The sequence below is a fragment of the Oryzias latipes genome, chromosome 15 (assembly GCF_002234675.1).
Source record: "Oryzias latipes chromosome 15, ASM223467v1".
NCBI lineage: Eukaryota > Metazoa > Chordata > Actinopteri > Beloniformes > Adrianichthyidae > Oryzias > Oryzias latipes.
The window spans coordinates 1913521-1934574 of record NC_019873.2 but is presented as its reverse complement, the minus strand read 5'-3'; the positions used below and the strand labels follow the sequence as shown (position 1 = coordinate 1934574).

The 21054-nt window shown below is 45.1% G+C and overlaps 1 protein-coding gene across 1 annotated transcript in view; it reads left to right on the top strand.

Annotated features, from left to right (window-relative positions):
* Window positions 1-21054, top strand: part of stk32c (serine/threonine kinase 32C) — an 88772-nt gene that overhangs the window by 48873 nt on the left and 18845 nt on the right. Inside the window, exon 3 of the mRNA XM_023963090.1 lies at window positions 9886-10037. Within this exon, the coding sequence (XP_023818858.1) occupies window positions 9886-10037 (152 nt within the window). The remainder of the gene's footprint in view (window positions 1-9885; window positions 10038-21054) is intronic.

The window sequence follows — 21054 nt, the reverse complement described above, 5'->3', positions numbered from 1 at the left end:
ACCCAAAAGGAGAGAAAGGCGGTGCCTCAGAGATCGAGTCATCTCACTTCTGCGTAGAAAAATGAGCAAAAGTGACTTATAATTCATAAAGGAATTTTTCTGTAGAGAGCCAAAGGTAATATTTGATAATATGTATGGATATACATATAGTTTACTCCAATAGGCTCAAGAAAAGCATTTCAGTCAGACAACTCGTGCAGTAAAGATATTTATTTTCACATTCTTTTAGTTTGGCATAAAGCTCCGTTCAATTACAGAAGACAAGATCTCCATAAAACTTTGGGGTAAAAACTACCCCAAACACCAAAACATCATCAAGGTTGAAGAGAATGTGAATGTAAAATCAGTGTGTAAAGTCAGATGAAGTGTGTTTCTGAGGCATTCCATATTCAGACTTACAAGTATGACTGCTATGTGTGACCCGGCACCTTTGACCATTGGGCTGCTCTCGTTTGAGTACAGCGCCACAAAGGGAACACACTATCTAATGCAGGGGTCTCCAACTTGCGGCCACAAGATGATATTTTGCGGCCCCCGCCTTAATATGAAAGTTTAATGTTCATGCGTCCCGCCAGTTTGTATGAATGACACTTTTTCAGTGTTGTGCGCGGAGCTGACGAACCAACCAATCACAGTGGGGTATATGACTCTTGGGGGTGTGACATTGATCGGGCTTGAAAGCAGAGGAACATTTAAGGCAGGACACCTGACAGCCCCCTCCCCAGACCACATTAAGGAGTTCCTGACTTTCCTTTTTAGAACGTATTTATTCGCTCACAAATCATTGAAGAAAAAAGGTTCAGCGCACTGTCTAGTGGGTCTAGATGACCCAACTCCCAACGTTAAAGTGCCCAGGATAGCATTCTCGTCGAGATAGGGGAAGGAGCTCAGTCACTCTGAGTAGAGCTGCTGCTCCTCCACTTCCAGGGGAGTTAGTTAGTTAGTTAGTTGAGGTGGTCAAGGCATCTGGTTCAGATGTCTCCGGACATGTCCAACTGGACTGAAATCCCCGGGAAGGCCCAGGAGATACTGGAGAGACTACATCTCTCAGCTGACCTGGGAGCTCTTTGGAATCCCCCCGAGGAGCTGAAGGAAGCTGAGGAGAAGGAAGACCTGGAGAAGAAACGTTTGAACGAAGCTGAAAACACTGCAGCCTTCTTAGGCAAACCAAAGGACTTTCCATAAAAGACGTGGAATTGTGCAGGGGGCTTTCAAAAAGAGTTCTAAGTTTGAAACCTGGAGAATTTGTTATATCTTCACGTTTAATTCTCCAGCTGCTCATAAAATCATTATCCAGTGACCTCAGGATTTAACTTCCTCCTCCCACCCAGCAGCTGGCTCAAAGACTGGAGTTAGGGCTGGACGCTTCATCTCTGTGGAATTTAAAATTAGTTTTCCGATCTGCAGCAGATGGGTCACACAGCAGATAGGTCACCCTGAGCCTCTGTGGACTTTTCCTGCAGATTTTGTGACTCTCTTTTCTGAGATTTCTCTCATTGAGTCGTCTTAATTTTTTTGTGGGGATTGTTGAACTATTGATTTGTTGCTCTGAGTATTCCTGCTGTGTGTTAATCAGATTACTTCTGCTGCCTGTAGAACTCCTCAGATGTGCTTGTGCATTCGTCTTTATTTCACAAAGTGGATGTTTTTTCTTGGAGTCGTCGTAGGAGCGATGGAGATGAAGTCCAGAGGCTGGCTGCACATCTCCTCCTTATTGGTGCCGTTTTTCTTCCTCAGTGCTGATTAGATAATGATTGTGCTGCAGAAAAACAAAGTCACGACTCGGAGATCCAATCCAATGACAGTGAGAATTTCAGCTGCTTTAATACTAAGGAAGGATTCTTCTTCCTGTATCAGCCTCAGAGGATGAGACAGAAGGTGCTCAGTGTGGAAGTCTTCGTCCTTCATGTCATTTGCATCCAAGGATCCTCCTGCCCTCTAAGAGTCGGGAGCTTCCATCGTCATGACGATGTGAGGTCATCTGATACAGATACCGGTGCTTAAAGCAGGAATGTGATCCGTGGAGGACATGGTTCTTCCTGCCTGCAGACAGAATGGAAAGCTGTGCCTCCTCGTCTTCTCTTTTGGTTTGTTCATTAAACACAGTTCAGTGTCTCTGCTGCTTCTGGCGCTCAAACAGAAGCAGGTCTGGATTGAGAGCCCCCAACGGCCCCCAAATGGAAACTCTGACACCTTTCATGTATTGATCCACTACATGCTGATTTCCAGAAAAATGAATAAAGGTGTGAGGGTTTGTTTTTCTGCATCTACACAAACCCAGCGAGGTACCACAGTCCCACAGCTCAACCCGGCTGAGGTCGGCTCTCTGACTGTAAATGGCGTATACTCATAAAGCACTTTACAGTCACAGACCCATTCACCCAGTCACACACACATTCACACACACATTCACACATTGGTGGCGGCTCCGCTGCAGAACACTGCCGCCAACTGTGAACACGAGGCTCACGCACCTCCAAGAGACTGAGGGGTTTCCTCTGACTCGCCTTTCTGCTGTTTTTCTGAAAGCCCCGCCCCCATATACTGTTAACATTGAAGACTGAATGTTTTGACACAAATGTGAGAAGTGACATTATGAAAATTGAGCCCCGCCCACATTTACTTGAATTATTATCTGTTTTTGCTCTTCTGCTCTGCCTGGAGTTTGGTGAATCCAGAATTTTGAATTTTCCCACATTTCTCCAGACTCTGAGCAGATCAGATTTTCTCTTTTTTGATTCAAACTGTTTAATCACAAATCAATCACATTAGGTTGATGGAATCCTTCTAACTGCATTCATAGAGGATGGACAGAAAGTGTTCCCATCCCTGCCGTCTGCTGTTTTGCATAAACTTGCTGGAGTTCTGGTGACCGGCGGGAAATGCCTCCATTCATATGCAAAACCCAGCGGAGCGCGTTATCACTCCTCTCACCTCTAAATTGTTCACTTTTTTCACAGCTGCCATAATGCATTAAATTGCTTATAAATTCTATGAATAAAGGAATAATCCTTTCTGAAGTCATCATTTCAGTCGGTTGACCAGCTGCTGAGGTGTGCAGATAGCGGGGGATGATTGACACGTAATTATTCATATTCTAAAAAAGGAAAATGCGGCCCTCTGAAGAGAAGTGTCAGAAGAAATGCATCAGGGCATCCGGGAAAGCCGCTGTGTAGTAAGAAGGTTTCTGATGGAAAGCCATCCGGCTTTGATTGACGGTTTAACAAAAGTGAATTCTAATCTCACGCATGAGTCTGTTTTTGACACTTTCTCTGGAACTGAAGATGAGCAGAAGTGATGATAATTACTTAGCTTTCTGGAGCAAACTGTGATAACTCCTTCAGTTGATCGTGTGACGGACCTCTCACTATGATGATAAAACAAGCTTAAGATGCTCTGAAACAATTCTCCTGATGCTTCATTTCCCAGAGTCCCTCAGATTCACATGGGGGGGGGGGGGGGTCATCTGTCCCTCCTTTTGTGGTTGTGTTGGTTATGTTTACCCAGTAATGTGGCACAAAAGATTTACAAAAGTAACCTATTACTGTGAAACTAAAAAATAAAAATAAACTGACTGATTAGAGACACAGATGACTTTTTTTGTGTCAAATTCAGGTTGGACTCTCTGTACTGTTGGTTTGAATCAGTGAGTTGCTGTTAGTGTGACTCCAGTCTGAGTGCTGCATGTCAAAGCATCCCTTTGCAGGTCTTCATCTCCTGGAGGACATGCGTCTCTGACTGATCCTTCTTCCCCATCATCACATCTTCTCCTGTGGTCAGAGTGCAGGAGGTCCAAAGTGTCCTGCTCAGGGACTGGGTCTCTAAGAGAAAGGTTCAGTCAGTGTGGGTCGAGGGGCTGGGGGGGCCGGGGGGCGGCGCACACCATCAGACTGATTTTCAGCTCCAGACCCCCCTGCTGTCCTCCCATTTTAATGAGAGCATGAAATGTCAGGACTCTGGAGTTTCAGGTCAGACTTAGTCAGCACTCCCCCACATTTCCATGCTGCTGCCGGAACACCCCCCACCCCACGCACCCACCCCCGAGCAGCTCAGACACATACAGCATGATGTCTGCATTATGGGATGTTTCAGGTTGAAGAGTAAAGGCCCGTACACACCGGGACGAATATTCGCCAGGCGTTATTCGCCAGCGTTTTTCGCCACGTTTTTTGTGTTCACACCCAGGCGATTTTCGCTGACGGTGAGCCGAGCGAACATGCAATTTCATTCCCTGACATTAGATGGCGCTTAATGTAAACAGAAATACTCCTGTACACAAGGTGGCGCTACGCAACTTTACGCTTCTTAAAGTCGCTTTTCACTCGGAAGAAGAGAGCAAGTATTTACACGCTTGTCAGAATCATACAAAGAAAACGTGAATATTTCCAGCACCAGTTGCTCCAAATTGGTTCGGGGATATTTTAGAATGTCCGTCATTATTTCTTTGAGGCAGTGTAGACGCTACTTGGCGTCTATCTTCTTCGCTGGTATGTGTGCTCAGCAAGGCAGTTTTGTGTTTGAGCGCCCCCAAGTTGTGTTTTACTGTAACTTCAGAAGCTCCAGACACGTGTGCAAAAGCGCCATTCTCATTGGTCGAATAGATTTCGACGCAAGGCGTCGAAAAAAAAAAATGAACCCGAGGCGTTGTTTTTTTTTGACGCTTTGACGCGTGCCGTTTTTTCGCGTCGGTGTGCACACTCTCATTGGTGCCCTTTGTTTAGTCTTGATACGTTTTTTTTGTCCACATGCATTAAAAATATCTGGAGTTTTACCTTTGTCTTTGAAGTTCACAGCAAACTTCATGCTGGCTGCAGGATGTGAGTGATGCACCTCACCGTCCTTTACCATGAGGACTTCACTAACTGAACCCGATTTCTCAGCACTGGATGGGTGAGGTAGTTACTGAATGAGAAACTTGGACTTCTTTGTTGCTGTGAATTAGAAAAAAGGACCAAAAGGAGGAACGTTTAGCTGACAGGGTTGAACTGAAAGCCATGAAATTCTGTTCAGCTGTCATTTCTTCATTTCTAGAGCATCTTCCACCAGCAGCCAAGGAGGCTGCAAGGATAGCATGTAGAATCAGGAAAAGCATAAAAGACCAACATAGTATAGCGTTGGTGGCGTTGGTGCATCATCCATCAGATTCTTAGAGAGACGGATTTTGACTTAATATATTGGAACTTTTACTTTGTGTGCCTGTTCATGAAATCCAAGTGTCCCAGCCAAGAAAGGATCTGAGTGGCTGTAATGACACCTCTGGAAGTCCCTTAGCAGAATTCACTGAAGGGTGCAAGAATGAGTTTCATTTTTAGGGCTTTTGAGTAGATAATGATGCAACATTTTGTTTTTGCTTCTGTTGTTTCTATGGACTCAGGATTTCAGATAAATGTAAGAAATAAAGCTTTACTGGAAAAACAGCATTTATTTTGAGCTCATCAGATTCCTCGTCATAGTTTGAAGCAAATTCCTCTTTTTCTAAACTGTTGAGGGATGATTGATGCTCTTGCTGCTCTGCTGCCATTGTCCTCTGTGCTTGTGAGGAAGACGAGCAGCTGAAGGGGCAGAATCTCCTCCAGCATTTCCACAACCCCAGAAAACAGCCTGTATTCCTCTTGGAGAGTTGGTATGAAAATGAAATCTTTCAGTCTTTTACAGAAAATCTAGGGTTTCTGTGAAAACTAAATGCCCCCCCCCCCCCCCCACCAAACAATCAGCTGTTAGAGAGGAGGCCTATTAAGATTTTAGAAGGAAGAGAAAACATTTGAAGGAGGAGCCTTTAGTTTGAAACAATCACCTTTAAGTGCTCACTGTTGTGGAATCATGGATAGATCCAGTAAACCCTGGAGACCAGAATCCAGGTTAGGTTGAGGACAACTGCAACTATAAATATTTGGAGTTTTGCTAATCAAATGAGGTTATTTTAGTCAGGAATTCCTTAAACCTAAAGATGGTTTTCTGCCTTTAAAATGCAGAGTGGATATTATGTTCCTAATGCACAAACACAGCAGGTCGTAGGGATCAGCTTCTGGAGCTGTCTGAGAAAGCCTCCTGGATAAAAGGCTGAAAACGTCTTTGAAATGAAAATCTAGTCTTTCCTCATGTGGTCTTCATGCTTTTCTTCTCATGTCAAACTTTACTTCCTGTTGCAGGTTTTTGTGACATGAGCACCATCCAACACATGTAATTATTTAAAGTTCTGCTAAAACACAAACAGATTTCTTGGATGGAGCTTGTCTTTATGATGGAGCTGGTCTCTCTGATGGAGGTGGTCTCTCTGATGGAGGTGGTCTCTCTGATGGAGGTGGTCTCTCTGATGGAGGTGGTCTCTCTGATGAAAGTGGTCTTTTCACCGGAGGTGGTCTCTCTGATGGAGCTGGTCTCTCTGATGGAGGTGGTCTCTCCAGTAGAGGTGGTCTCTCCACCGGAGGTGGTCTCTCTGATGGAGGTGGTCTCTCTGATGGAGCTGGTCTCTCTGATGGAGGTGGTCTCTCTGATGGAGGTGGTCTCTCTGATGGAGGTGGTCTCTCCACCGGAGGTGGAGTCTCTGATGAAGGTGGTCTCTCTGATGAAGGTGGTCTCTCTGATGGAGCTGGTCTCTCTGATGGAGGTGGTCTCTCTGATGGAGGTGGTCTCTCTGATGGAGGTGGAGTCTCTGATGAAGGTGGTCTCTCTGATGGAGGTGGTCTCTCTGATGAAGGTGGTCACTCTGATGAAGGTGGTCTCTCTGATGGAGGTGGTCTCTCTGATGGAGGTGGTCTCTCCACCGGAGGTGGTCTCTCTGATGGTGGTGGTCTCTCTGATGAAGGTGGTCTCTCTGATGAAGGTGGTCTCTCTGATGGAGGTGGTCTCTCTGATGAAGGTGGTCTCTCTGATGAAGGTGGTCTCTCTGATGGAGGTGGTCTCTCTGATGGAGGTGGTCTCTCTGATGGAGGTGGAGTCTCTGATGAAGGTGGTCTCTCTGATGAAGGTGGTCTCTCTGATGGAGGTGGTCTCTCTGATGAAGGTGGTCTCTCTGATGGAGGTGGTCTCTCTGATGGAGGTGGTCTCTCCACCGGAGGTGGTCTCTCTGATGGAGCTGGTCTCTATGATGGAGGTGGTGTCTCTAATGGAGGTGGTCTCGCTGATGGATCTGATGGATGGTTGACAGGCCTTTTGTCAGAATAGTTAGTATTCAGAGATTATTTAACTGAATGTCAATGTGGTTAAAGTAAACTTAATAACAATAACAAATAGTTTTTAGTAGGCTGCTAGAAGTTGAAGCTGGGGTAACTATGGTGCACTGGGGTTCTGTCCTCTTTTCTCATCCACTTCTACTCTCCTTCTCTTCTCTATTCTTGATCATTTATTTATCATTTAGTTCTCCATGCCTCTGTTTGGTGCAGTGCGTTTGTACTGTACTGTCCCTTTTTCCCACTCCCTTCCGGGCTCATCCGTGCTCCTGTACCTGACCATGTTCCTCGTCTCTGCGCCTGCTCCTACACCTGGCTGTGGATCCTGCCTCTGGCTCGACTCGCGCCCCCCGGCCGTCTCCCAACTTCATCTGGATGTAGATCATATGCTGGACTTTAAATATGCAGTTGTAGAGTTAGATAAGTTAATTCTTCTCTATGAGTTCTGGTAATCTCCTGTCCGTCCTGGGGGAGGATCCCTCCTTCATGTGGACACCCCTGAGGTTTCTTTGTTTTTGCCAGATTCTGTTTTTTTTAGGAGTTTTTCCTTACCATGAAGGAGGGTCTAGGGGCAGGGATGCCCAGTTTAGTCAATCAGTTTAGTTAAAGTTTAGTATTCTCCTATTGAGTTCTATGCATTTGTGATCCTTTTTGATTGTTCCGGGTTACAGCACGGACGCGTGTGGCTCACTGCGGCCACACAACTATCTTCATACGACTTATAAAATTGATTTTCTCCTAAAAAGAGAGCTGACCATGGCCCCTAAGAAAAACCAGGACTACAAAGACCTTAAAAAGACTCTTGATGATATCCAAGCTGCGTTGTATCCCTTTATGGAACAAGTGACCGCTAAGCTAGCTCCTCTCCTTATGTTAATGGAAGACTTCCGAAGATTCCGAGCTCAGAACGAGCAACGAGAAAACCGGGTCGACATTCTGGAGAAAAGACTGGACGATGAGGAACAACAAGTAAGGATGAATAATGTCATTCTCACTGGAGTACCGATCCAACCTCGGGCAAAGCTAAATGGAGCAGGAGTTAGCATTGCTAATGCTAATAGCGCTAGCATTGCTAGCAGTTCTTCTGAACCTGGCATCGATGGAGAGACTCTGGAACACCAAGTGGAATCATTTCTCACATCTAAAGGGATTTCCCTAGATCTCAACACCATGGAGACCTGCCACCCGCTCCCCAGGAGAAAGGAAACGGATAAACCAGCGATCCTCATCAGGTTTGTGAATCAAAAACACAAGCTAGCTCTGATGAATCAAAAGAAGAATCTGAAGGGATCTGCTGCATGTCTGAACGACCATCTGACCAGAAGGAATGCTGAAATCTCCAAACATGCGAGGCTTCTCAGGAAGGAGAAGCAGATCGAGAACACTTGGGTTGAAGGCTGCAGGATTTACGTCAAACCACTCGGTCCACCGGACCGGTCCAAGGTTCTGGTTGTGAACACCATGAAGGACTTTGAGAAGTGTTTGATCACGGTCATCTGAACCAACATGCAATAATAAATCAAAGAGCCAAATAATTTCAAGAAATATGACGCCTGGATTCATCACTTTCTCCAAAAATCTGAAGTAACCCTGATTCTCAGCAAAGTTCTGACCTGCAGACAACTTGACCCCAACTTTCAGCACCGCTGATATCAGCTGAAGAAGGAAATGGACTTTTATCTAATGTCTGCAGACATAACAAAGAAGAGAACTAGAAACTCTGTTTAAACCCAGAAGAACGTCTGACAATCAGCAGAAGAAGAAATACCAACCTTGGACAATCCACATAATATGGACCTATGGACCCTTTTTTATTTTACTTCACAGCTTTACTTTATTATAAAAAATTAAATAAAAAAAATACAAAAAATAAAATAAAACAATAAAACAAATCATTAATCAATGATTGAAAATGGTTAAATTGATTGACTTTTAATGATATTACTTCACTTGCTCCAAAAAATTGATAAGTTGATTCATGATTTTTCCTAATGTAACATAATTTTGCACACGTTTTTTACTTTTGATAGTATGAAAATTTCTGAAACAGTGTTATGTCTATTTTACTGATATAGTATTCTTATTTTTTTAATCATATCAATTTTTTTTTATAAGTAACATAATCTGCATATATTTTTGAAAAACTGATCTGCAGTTGCCATGTTGATTTCTAAAATAGTTATTTTTACATAATAATTTAAGTAATTCATCTTTGTCATGTGCTTAATTGATACTTCAGGATTCTTAATTCTGTCTGATTAAAGCTAGGAACCGGATATTGATAAATCATGTAATAAAATGGTTATAGTATAACGGGGTGGAATTATATAAGTTCGCTTCCTTCCACTCCCTTTCAAGCAATATTTATTAATATGTCTAATTATCCTAATTTTGATTTGTCATTGTATGAATATATATTGTATTGTTTTGTGTATTCTTATTTGATTTCTTGAAATAAACCATTTCAAATCAAATCAAATCAGTTGTATGTTTACCGTACAAGACTTACAAAGCCCACTGAGACGACTGTTGCTGTGAATTTGGGCTACAGAAATAAAATTGAATTGAATTGAATTGATCTTGAGGACTCAACTCTGAACTACCTTCAGATCCATCTTTGTGTCTATGAATTTTTCTGGAGAAGTTTGTTCTGACTTACACTAACACGTATATTTTCTCTCTCTCTCTCCCCTCCACTCTGCCCCTCTTTCTGCAGGTATGCATTGTGCAAAAGAGGGACACTGAGAAGATGTATGCCATGAAGTACATGAACAAACAGCAGTGCATAGAGAGAGATGAGGTCCGAAACGTCTTTAGAGAGCTTGAGATCCTTCAGGAAATTGAACATGTTTTTTTAGTAAATCTCTGGTGACTATCCCATGTTTTTACACTTTCAGTGTGGTCTGTTGTTGCTCGCCTGCTTTGCTTGTGTGTGCGCTTGGTGTGCTCAGCCTCCAGAGACCCCCCAAACGCATGCTCCCTCCCAGGTCTGCTGCAGCCTTTAAATAGATGTTTGGGAGGATTGTTTTCCATCTACCGCCTGCACGTCTTTGGCACGCAAAGGTGGGAAAAGTTTAATTCAGCGGAGAGGTTGTTTTAAGATCCCGACATTTCAGAAAGGAAATGTGAAGCATGCCGGATCGTTTCAGAGAGACGGTTCTCCTCAGGTGGAACGTGTGAGTGACAGGAGCATGCTCTGTTTGATCGGCGCTCCTTTCAGGCAGGATGTCCCGGTACAGTCAGGGACCAGCCCAGCATTCGTACCATAAGCTCCTCCCTCCCTGGAATAAAGCAAACCGTCATTGTCGATGAGGTGCGTGGATGAACGACACAAAGTCTCCTTCTCTGACCCGATTCTGAAGGAAGTTAGCTCAGCAAAGATGCTTCCTGAGAGAAAAGTTTCTCTCCTCCAACAAACTGAGGGCGTTTTAATGAGCGCTGCAGTGGCTCTGTGTGCTTTTTTAAGTCCCTGTGGGAGGACGAGGCCGCCAGAACCTTCTGTGTTCCAGTTTTCCATGTACTGGGCAGCGCCGCATACGGCACTATTTTAGGTGCCCTTCAGTGACAAAAACACTTTATCATTGAAGGTAGGTGGGAATTGAAAGTGTGGCACCTCCTCCAAAAAGGGTTTGTCCGTCTCACTGCAGCGTTTCTCCAAAGGCCTTCCCATTTCTGAAAGAATCAGAGCAAGAAATGGCTTTTTCTTCTCATGTCCAGAGAAAAACTCACACTGTAACCCAGCTGTCAGATCGACCTTTTATGATGAAACACTTCCTGTGCAGTGATGAAGGTTAGTTGTTCAGTAATTATTTGTATTGTAAAACTAGAGCAGAAAGGATGAGGAGGACTTTCAGAAAATACACAACAACATTTGTAAATAAATAAAACAATGTCAGAACTACGCTAAAGCCTATGTGGAGTCCCACAGGGAGCAATAAGTGGTCCAAAACTTTTCTAATTGTTTATGAAAATCTTTGATGAAGATACTAAAATGTTGAATTGCTCTAGAAGAGGTTTGGAAGATTTACTTTATAATGCATACAACGAGATCAAAAAGGAGGAGCACATTTATATTTTAGCTTTTGGAAATTTAGAAAAACTGTGACGTTAAAAATGTGACATTATAAAACTAAAAAAAGCTTTTGCCTCCAAGGGAGGATTTTATCATTTTAAGTTCACAGTAAAACAATAATGACAAAATAGGAAAATTTCGCTGAATTGATTGAATTGATCAATTGAATTGATCAATTCCGTTCTCTCTGGAATTAGAACAGGAGCTGGTCACCAACAGAAAAAAGAATTATTCTCTGCCAGTTCTTTGGAAACTGGGAGGTAGGAAGTGATGAAGACTACAGTGTGGCTGAGGGGAAGGAGATGCTGGCATAAGGAAGAAGGTGGGCTGAGGGAAAAAGTCCTCAAAAACACACAAAAGCTGTTTTTCTAAGGAGTTGGAAGAAGAACCTAAAGGGATGCATGTTTAGATGCTGAGATGATGAATAGGAGATGCCTCACACTCATAGATGTAAAACAGGAAGAAGGAAGTGAGAGTTTTAATGATCTGGTGCTCATTTCTCATCTTTTTCAGGGACTTTGACTGAGTCACTTCCACAGTGGGATGCAAACATGCAGAGTAACATGCTTCCAGCCTCTGAACCACAAATGTTGGTGTTGCGGTTGTAGTCTTGACCTGCAGATCATGTGACACCTCTCATTCGTCTGGATCAAGCCAGGCGCTTCAGGCTTCCCGTCAAAGGAGGAAGTACATGTGTGCTTGCTGCCAGGAAAGCCTCATTCATTGTCTTATAGGATTTCATTATCACTCTGGGTTCTTATTGTCACAGGATATTTTTTTTAATGTTTTTTAAATGAGTTTGGTTTCTTTTGCCTGACCATCTCCTTGGAGGTTTGTAGCTTTGAAGAGGTTTCAGATTGGTTGGCATTTGTGAACATTTATCCCTTGTGCTATTCTAGGCACTTTACCATTGGGAGTTGGGTCATCTAGACCCACTAGACAGTGCTCTGAACCTTTTTTCTTCAATGATTTGTGATCTTCACTGGTGTCCATGGATTACATGAAATCTTTCCACCTTTATCCACCTTTGTCATGGTAGGGAGAACACGTCAATGGTCATCTTGACCCCATAGGATAGCACAAGGGTTATAGTTAAGAAAAAAAGCTTTGGAGCCACTTGACTGAAGAGAAGGATGAGGCTGTTGTGATGTCATCACCTGAACCATACAGGGCAGAAGTGCAGGGAAATCATCTATGAGCACTAATACAAACCTCTAACCAGCATCTTCTATGCATTAACATGTGCACCATGACTCCAAAGTTCATAATTTTCTGCTAAGACCAGAGAGACGCATTGAAAAGCCATTCTGCATCTCCAGCGGTTGTGTGCATCACAGGATGCTGCACCTGCGCTCCACGATAAATGTCTGCTGTATTTAGATGCAGCTAGAGATAGGATCTCATCCAAGCAGGTAGTGAGAGCGGACTGAAGAGAGCTCGGCTTCCTCTTCCTTTTGTCTCTTTACTGTAAAACAACAAGGAAAATAATTGTTTGGCTGCGTGGGCACAAACCCCCAGAGATCTGACAGTTGCCTCATCCATTGGCTTTTCAAACACAGCATTAGGATTTCTGGCATCAGCTTTTGGTACATTATTAATAGATGTGCGATAGACCAGCTGGGATTTTAGAGATCTGCCAATTCTCAAAAGCGAACAATGAAAGAAAGCTTAGAAAAAGCTTCACAGGGGTACTTTTATTGGACGGCTTCCAGAGGCTGGAAGGAAACAGGAAAATCAGCCAGACTGCTGTGGATGGAAGTGATGACGGCTCTGAAGGCAGACGGGGAAGTTCCCATAAAAGCAGACTGAGAGGATTTGTAAGACGGTCTGCACCTCATGCCGGTTCTGTCAGAAATGAGGTTCCACTTCCATCGAGTCGTCCTGAATTCTGCTTTTGAAGCCCCCGCTTCAAAGGAAAGCATTTGGAAGCAACCTTACAAAAGCCCACACAGAATCCCATCAGCTCAGCAGAGGCAGCCTTTTGGGGGGGGCAATAATTGCTGCAACCATGCCCTAAATGCTCAGAAAGCTGGTGTGGGAGTCCAGGCTGCTCCAGTTGGGAAATGAATGTATGATCTGCTGCACAAATGTGCACAAACCCTCTCTGCTGTTCTTCATATGATGTTTATGAGCATGAAGGGCAAAGGTCACCTCATTCCAGCAGAAAAGGGCCACAGGCTATGGACCGACCCCACTTCAGCATCACAACACTCTCAAGCCTAATCACCAGTCATGCCACTGGGTCCGGAGGTGCACCGTAAAGCAGTGGGAGGCTCCACGGCCCCTTAGCTCATCCAAAGAATGGGGGGGGGGGTAACCAACTGGACCCCCTCCTGTCAGATACAGACAGAAAGCAGCAGGGGTGGTTGTGTTCACAGAAATGCCCCCCCTCGCTCAGTTTCCATTATGAATATTGATCTGAGGACTGGATGGATGGAGGCCTTGGGGGCCTGTGGAAGGAATCAATCAGCAGTTTTCACAAGCACTATAATTGGAAGGCGGGGGGGGCATGGATCAAACCTATAGAGAGGAAAACGTACAGATGCTTGAGCCAAACACAACCTGATATGAACAGCTGGTTTAGTCTCAAACCAACAGAGAAACGGTCAAAGGTTGACTGATGGAAGGAAGGTGAGAGGGAAACAGCGGTTCTCCTCCAGGACCTGGAGTTGTTCATCTCTGTGATTCCATGGTTGCACAGAGATGCTCTCCAAACCTTAATGAAGGTTCTTCCGTCCTATGGGGACTGTTCTGGTGAGACAGGGCAGAGAAATACAGGAAAACTTCAAAGCTCCGTTTTGTCAGAGAAGAGACAGTTTTACTGATTTGCCTGTTTTTGCCCCAGTTTTCTTTCTGTTTGGTTGTGAGTTGCTGCGACAAAAGCAAACAGGAGAATGGTCTACATCTTCTGGGTGAAACTCACAGGGAAAAGCTCTCATAGAAGTTGGGCTAAAGTTTTGGGGACCAGATTTTGGACATTCAGATGGCTCTCATGTCAGAATCGTGTGTCCTGATGGTCAGATTTTAGTTCTTTATTCCTGAGTCTAGGCCAAATGGTGAATGAATAGGAGACAGACTCCATTGATTCAGAGCGTTTCATAGGAGGACCTTCGTCAAATAACATCTACCGTCTATCTGTTTCGGTTTGATCAGATCAGAGAGGATCCAACAGCTAGCAGGTGACCTTTTCAGGAGCAGAAAGTATTTCCTTGGTCCCGCAGGTCCTCAGCCCCTCCCAGCACCCAAGTCGCTCTATTCTTCTTTGCTGTAACCCTTGTTCTATCCTAGGCACTTTAACATTGGGAGTTGGGTCATCTAGACCCACTAGACAGTGCTCTGAACCTTTTCTCTTCAATGATTTGTGATCTTCACTGGTGTCCATGGATTACATGAAATCTTTCCACCTTTATCCACCTTTGTCATGGTAGGGAGAACACGTCAATGTAAGGGGGGGGGGGTCATCTAAGATAGCACAAGGGTTACACAGAAGTTTCTCTGTTCCATCTGTCGATGTTCTGCAGCACGAGAACGTTGTTCTGCCCTCTACAGGTGGGTCCTGGTCCTGCAGTAGAGACAGAGAGAAAGAACATTGTAACCTGAGCTGAGAAAACTCTTCACCCGCATCTGATCATGTTTATGAAACACCTGCAGCTCGGTGTTGGTCAGCCTGCACCGTCAGACTAAATCAGCCAGATCCCTTTTCTCTGTCCAGACTCCAAAGCAACAGCAGTGGCAGAAGAACATGATTCAGATGTTTGGGAGGTTCTCGGGGAATATTTTGTCTCAAACTTCAAAGTTTACTTTTAAAGTGGGTCTTTTCAGGACAAGCCTTTCAAAGTTCCCTGTTTGAATCAGGCCAGCGAGGTTTTCTGTCTTCAGGTGACGGTTAGAGAGGTAATGCTCAGTCACAGGAGGCCTGTGAGGAGATTCTGAGGGTCTGCCGACTGAGTCATGCAGCCGCTCCTCCTCTCTATGTAGGCCACTCAAACTCTGCAGACAGAATCCGGTTCCTCCTCCACTAATGTCCTCCTCCTCTCCTCTGCTGCATCTCGTTTGTCTTTCTGGCCTGATTATTTCAGGCGGATTCTTGTGCTGCTTCTAGCTGCTTTAGCAAAGCCAGCGTGTTCTGGAATCCTCCTTGTGGTTCTGGACAGAACCGCCCGACCCTTAATCCTGTTTATTCACACGAGCTCAGAAGAAATCATCACTGCTTCTTTCAAACATGTCCTCATTCAGACCTTTTTCAATAAAAAAAACAATTTCAATTAATCCAGAAGGAAATCTGAGTTTGTCTTCAAATCTTTAGGCTTTGTTGACTTTCCCTTCAAATATTTCTATTTCAGTTTCCTTTAATTAGCCGTTAATTGCTAATATGTGCAAAGACTGACAGCTTTGATTCTCCCACAATATGTATCGCCCATGGTAACCTCAATGAAACCATCATCTTTGCTCATGACTTGATCCCAAAGCAGGTTTGAATCCAGCAGAGGCTTTTGTGTCACAGGGTTTCTGCTCAGCACTGAAAGCCGTGTTTGCATGCAAACAGTGAAATCCTCACAGCTTCAGTCATGTTGAAATGGAGACTTTGACTCATTTAAACTAAAAAGGTTTATTTACAAAGTGCATATTGTTCTTTGATATTTAAGAGACAAGCATTAGTGTTTTTCACAAGTGTAGTTTTTTTGTTTTTCCAAGAATTCCATTATCACCTGCTTGACTTTAAACTTTAACTCTTTAACTCCAACGACCATAAAGCGGCTGTAATGTCTGCTTTTAAGGCTGTGCATGAAGACCACAGCCTTTCTGATCACACAGGTGAGCTCCAACCCAAACATCCCATCATAAGAGCAGCCACACTGGGTGGTTCATGTCTAAAACTCGAGTTTGAGCCAACAAAAACATCTACAAAAAGCTGAAATGGCCTTTCTTTTTCATCACCTGTAAGGCCTGTAGTCTGCCGTTGCTGCAGTGATACCAGAGAAGTGCTGGAGGGTCTCTGAGGAGCCCAGATGCTTCAGCTGTGGAAGAGGATTCTGTTGCAATGACCAGAACTTTGGCTGGAGGTGTTTTCCCCTTCAAGCAGGAATACAGCAGAACGTCAGCAATCCAGGTCTTCATCTTAACCCTTGTTCTATCCTATGACCCCACCCTCACATTGACGTGTCCTCCCTACCATGACAAAGGTGGATAAAGGTGGAAAGATTTCATGTAATCCATGGACACCAGTGAAGATCACAAATCATTGAAGAAAAAAGGTTCAGAGCACTGTCTAGTGGGTCTAGATGACCCAACTCCCAATGGTAAAGTGCCTAGGATAGAAGAAGGGTTAATGCCCAGGGATTAACCAAAGAGGAAGTCTCTTTTTAGAGCTGGAACCAAAGATATGGCTGAGCAATGGACTCAGAAACGTCTTTAGAGGTGACGGCTGCTTTTTACCAATCTCACTCATTTTCCAGACATTTGTTGTCTGACATGTTAACGTTTTTTTGGGTCTCCAGGGTAGAATGTGCTTTAACCCGACCCGAACGCAGCAGACAGTGGTAGAAACTCGGTTGATCCAACAATCCAAGAGGTGATGAAAACTAAACTTGATGAAAAAAGCAGAGGCAAGCAAAAGGTGTGAAGACCAGAGAATCTGGCACAGACCAGCAAGACAGGAAAAACCCCAAGAGGAACAGAAACAGCTGACTCACTGTAAACTGAAGGAGGGGGGGCAAAACTGGATTATTAAACATAAATCTGAAAAACCCCAAAATCCCAAACCCTAAGAGTCGGTCAAACGCACATGGAGCTGATCAGCAGCCTTCAGCAGAACATTAGAGGTTTGATATTTTCATAAACCTGCTGACCTCATCTAGCCCCGCCCACAGTTCGCTTATCTGGCCCCGCCCACAGTTCACTCTTTCTGCATTAAAATGAAGTCTTCTAGTTCAAAAGTTTAAACTGATTGTTACGACCCCGGGGTGTGGGAGGGAAAAGGGAATCAGCAATACAACAGATCTGTATTAACTGATTTATTCGGAGCAGTAAGCTACAACTGGTTCCGTCACACAGATATCCTCCCACATGGGATCACAACGTGATGTAGACACAGTTGACAATAATCAAAGAACATACGCCCGTAAAAAGAAGCATTCAGACATAGCAAGGATAAGTAGAAATCATTCTAAGGTGTCAAGAACCGAAACGAAACACAAATAAGTGCACAGAACACAAATGGCGAGCTGAAGAGTCAGCCGCCCTGGTGCTTGGGCCACGTCAGCTTATGTGTCCGTGCCTCCAGCGCAGAGGGGCGGGGCCGACGCTGTAGATGGAGTGACAGGCCAACCAGGACGACGAGGCAATGACGTCCAACCTAGAAGAAAGGAGATGGGCCGATCGCCTCCCAGATACCACCGCGTTCAATTAACATAACTAATAACCCAAAACAAGAAGAAAGCTCATCCACCCCAAAAGACTCGGCACGTAACACCCTCCCCCTTAAGATCTGGACGCCGGGTTACCCGGTGACCTCATACCCTAGACAAAGCGTCAGCAAGTACATTGTCAGACCCCTTCTTGTGACGAATTTCCAGGTTAAAATCCTGGATCACAAGTGCCCACCGCATAAGACGTTGATTGTGGTTGTACATACTTGACAGAAACGTGAGTGGGTTATGATCAGTATAAACCAGAACAGGAACAGCACTCGACCCGAGGTAAACCTCAAAGTGTTGCAGAGCCATCAACAGGGCTAAAGTCTCTTTCTCAATGGTGGAATAGTTGATCTGGTGCTTCGCAAATTTACGCGAGAAATAGCAAACGGGGTGGTCAATTCCCTCAGAATCCTCCTGTAAGAGTACCGCACCAGCAGCCACACCACTTGCATCCACCTCCAATTTAAACGACTTTGAAAAATTCGGGGCAGCTAGTACTGGGGCATGGGTGAGGAGGGTTTTTAAAGAATCAAAGGCGTGTTGGCATTCTGGGGTCCAGGTGAAGGCCGTAGATGGACTGAGAAGATGCGTCAGAGGATAAACAACTGCGGAAAAGTTACGACAGAAGGCACGATAATATCCTGCCATTCCTAGAAAGCGGCGAAGTGCTTTGCGAGTAGAAGGGGGAGGAAACCCGACTATAGCAGATATTTTCGCGTCTACCGGCCGCACCTGTCCCTGACCTACTTCTCTCCCTAAATAAATAACCGTAGCTTTGCCAAAGTCACACTTAGCCAAGTCTAGAGTAAGTGAAGCTTTGGCCAGCCGTGCAAATACCTCACCGAGCACTTGTACATGTTCTTCCCAAGAGGAGGTGTGGATTATGAGATCATCTAAACATGCGTTGCAATTTTTCAAATCAAATAACAGAGTGTTAATTAGCCTTTGGAAGGTCGCCGGAGCATTACACATACCAAAGGCCATGACTTTATACTGAAGGAAATGATCAGGTGTGACGAAGGCAGAGATATCCGAGGCACGAGGTGTAAGGGGAACTTGCCAGTATCCTTTTAACAGATCCAGTTTTGTGACATATTTGGCAGTACCCAAATTGTCCACACAATCCTCCATACGCGGTAAAGGGTAAGAATCGGGAATAGTGACCTTATTTACTTTACGAAAATCGGTTACGAACCGGCGCGAGCCATCCGGCTTCACCTCCAGGAGACAAGGAGAACTCCAGGGGCTGGAACTAGGTACTGCTAACCCATTTTGGAGGAGGTAGTCTGTTTCAGTCTTCATAATCTCACGCTTGGTGACGTTTAAGCGGTAGGGATTCTGTTTTATTGGCCGGGCTGCTCCTACATCTATGTCATGTTCAATGACCGTAGTCCGAGTTGGCACATCCTGAAATAAGCAGGAGTAGCGATCGAATAAAGAGACCACATCTCGTTGTTGGTCAGGGGATAAATGGGGCAAAAGAGTCGGCAGTCTGGTTAATAACTCAGAGTTAGATAATCGGGCGCCGAGATGAGCTGAAGGAGGGAAGCGGAGCCCATCATCCTTAAGAATGGTACCTTCGGTTGTAATAGGGATGCAACAGCGCTCCACCGGAATGTCTTTGCACGGCTCAGCCTCGGCACCTCTGGGAAAATACTTCTTCAGCATATTTATGTGACACACACGATGTTTTCGACGTCGTTCCGGAGTGGCTACAACATAATCAGTCTCACTCAGCCGCTCAGTAACAGCGTAGGGACCACTGTAGTGAGCGGAAAAGGTCGCTCCCGGAGAGGGAAGCAAGACCAGTACTTGTTCGCCAGCATGAAACTGCCGAGGCTCCGCTGACCGATCATAATTCGCTTTCATGGTTGATTGAGCAGCAGACAAAGATTTCCGTGCCAACTCATTGGCTCGGTGAAGACGTTCACGAAAGCAGCTAACAAAATCCAATACGTTTTCAGGGGAAGGCGGTGCTAAAAAACGGTCCTTTAAAGACTTAAGGGGCCCACGGGGTGTGTGACCGAACACTAATTCCGCCGGACTAAACCCGAGGGATTCCTGATTAGCTTCACGGGCTGCAAATAACAGGAACGGGATGCCTTCATCCCAATCATTCTCCGTCTGAAGACAATATTTCCGCAACATGGACTTTAACGTCTGATGCCACCGTTCCAGAGCACCCTGAGACTCAGGATGGTAGGCGCTAGACACAACGTGTTGGATGTTTAGCGTTCGAAGGACCTGTTGGAAAATTTTAGACAAAAAATTTGTTCCCTGATCTGACTGGATTACACGGGGCATGCCAAAAATGGAAAAAAACTTTGTCAATGACTTCACGATGGCACGGGTAGTTATGGTACGTAGCGGCACTGCCTCTGGGAAACGAGTGGCGGCACACATGATGGTGAGTAAATATTGATTCCCATGTTTGGTCCGAGGCAAAGGGCCGACACAGTCAACTATAACCCGTTCAAAAGGCTCCCCTACCACGGGAATCGGACGTAATGGAGCGGGGGGGATCTTTTGATTTGGTTTTCCAGTTAGTTGACAAATGTGACAATGGCGACAATAGTTTGCTACATCGGCTTTAATGCCTGGCCAAAAAAAATGCTGCAAAATGCGCCGGTAGGTTTTTCGAACCCCAAGATGGCCCGACCACACACTTTCGTGGGCCATGGCTAAAATGGAGGGTCTATAAATAGCAGGAATTACCACTTGAAGAACCTGATCACTGCTAGAAACTACTGAAGGCCACCTGCGCAACAGCAGATCATCCTCCATGAGATAAACTCCCTCCCCTTTTACCTGAGTAGCATCCATCGCCCTAGAAAAATATTGTCTTAGGGTCGGGTCGGCCTTTTGCTCCGCACCAAGACGGGCACGATCCACAGGCAGAGGCACCTCCTCTACTGCGGACGCTCCAGACTCCGGAGTTTCAGCGGCTTCCTGAGTGTCAGCCTTCCTGTCGGGGTCATCTGCGAAAGCTGACATTAAGATGGAGTCAGACAGGTTAATATCCTCACCCTTACGGGCCTGGGCACGAGTAATAACACAACTGGGAAAGATACTAGAAGGCTGTGTGACGTCAGTGGGGGGGGGCCCGTTGGCCACTTCCAGGGTAGGAGTCACCTTTCCTCCCGCGATGTCATTACCCATTAGAAACGTGACTCCTCCCACTGGAAGCTCCGGGCATACAGCCACAGGGAAAACCCCGCTGATTAATTCAGACTGCACCTGTACTTTGTGTACTGGCCGTAAAACATAACCCATCTCAACTCCCCGTAAAATTGCACCATACCCACAGGTAGATTTATCAGAGAAGGGTAAGACAGAGGCCAGTATAACAGACTGTGAACAAGCCGTGTCACGTAAAATGTGCACGGGACAACAGTTA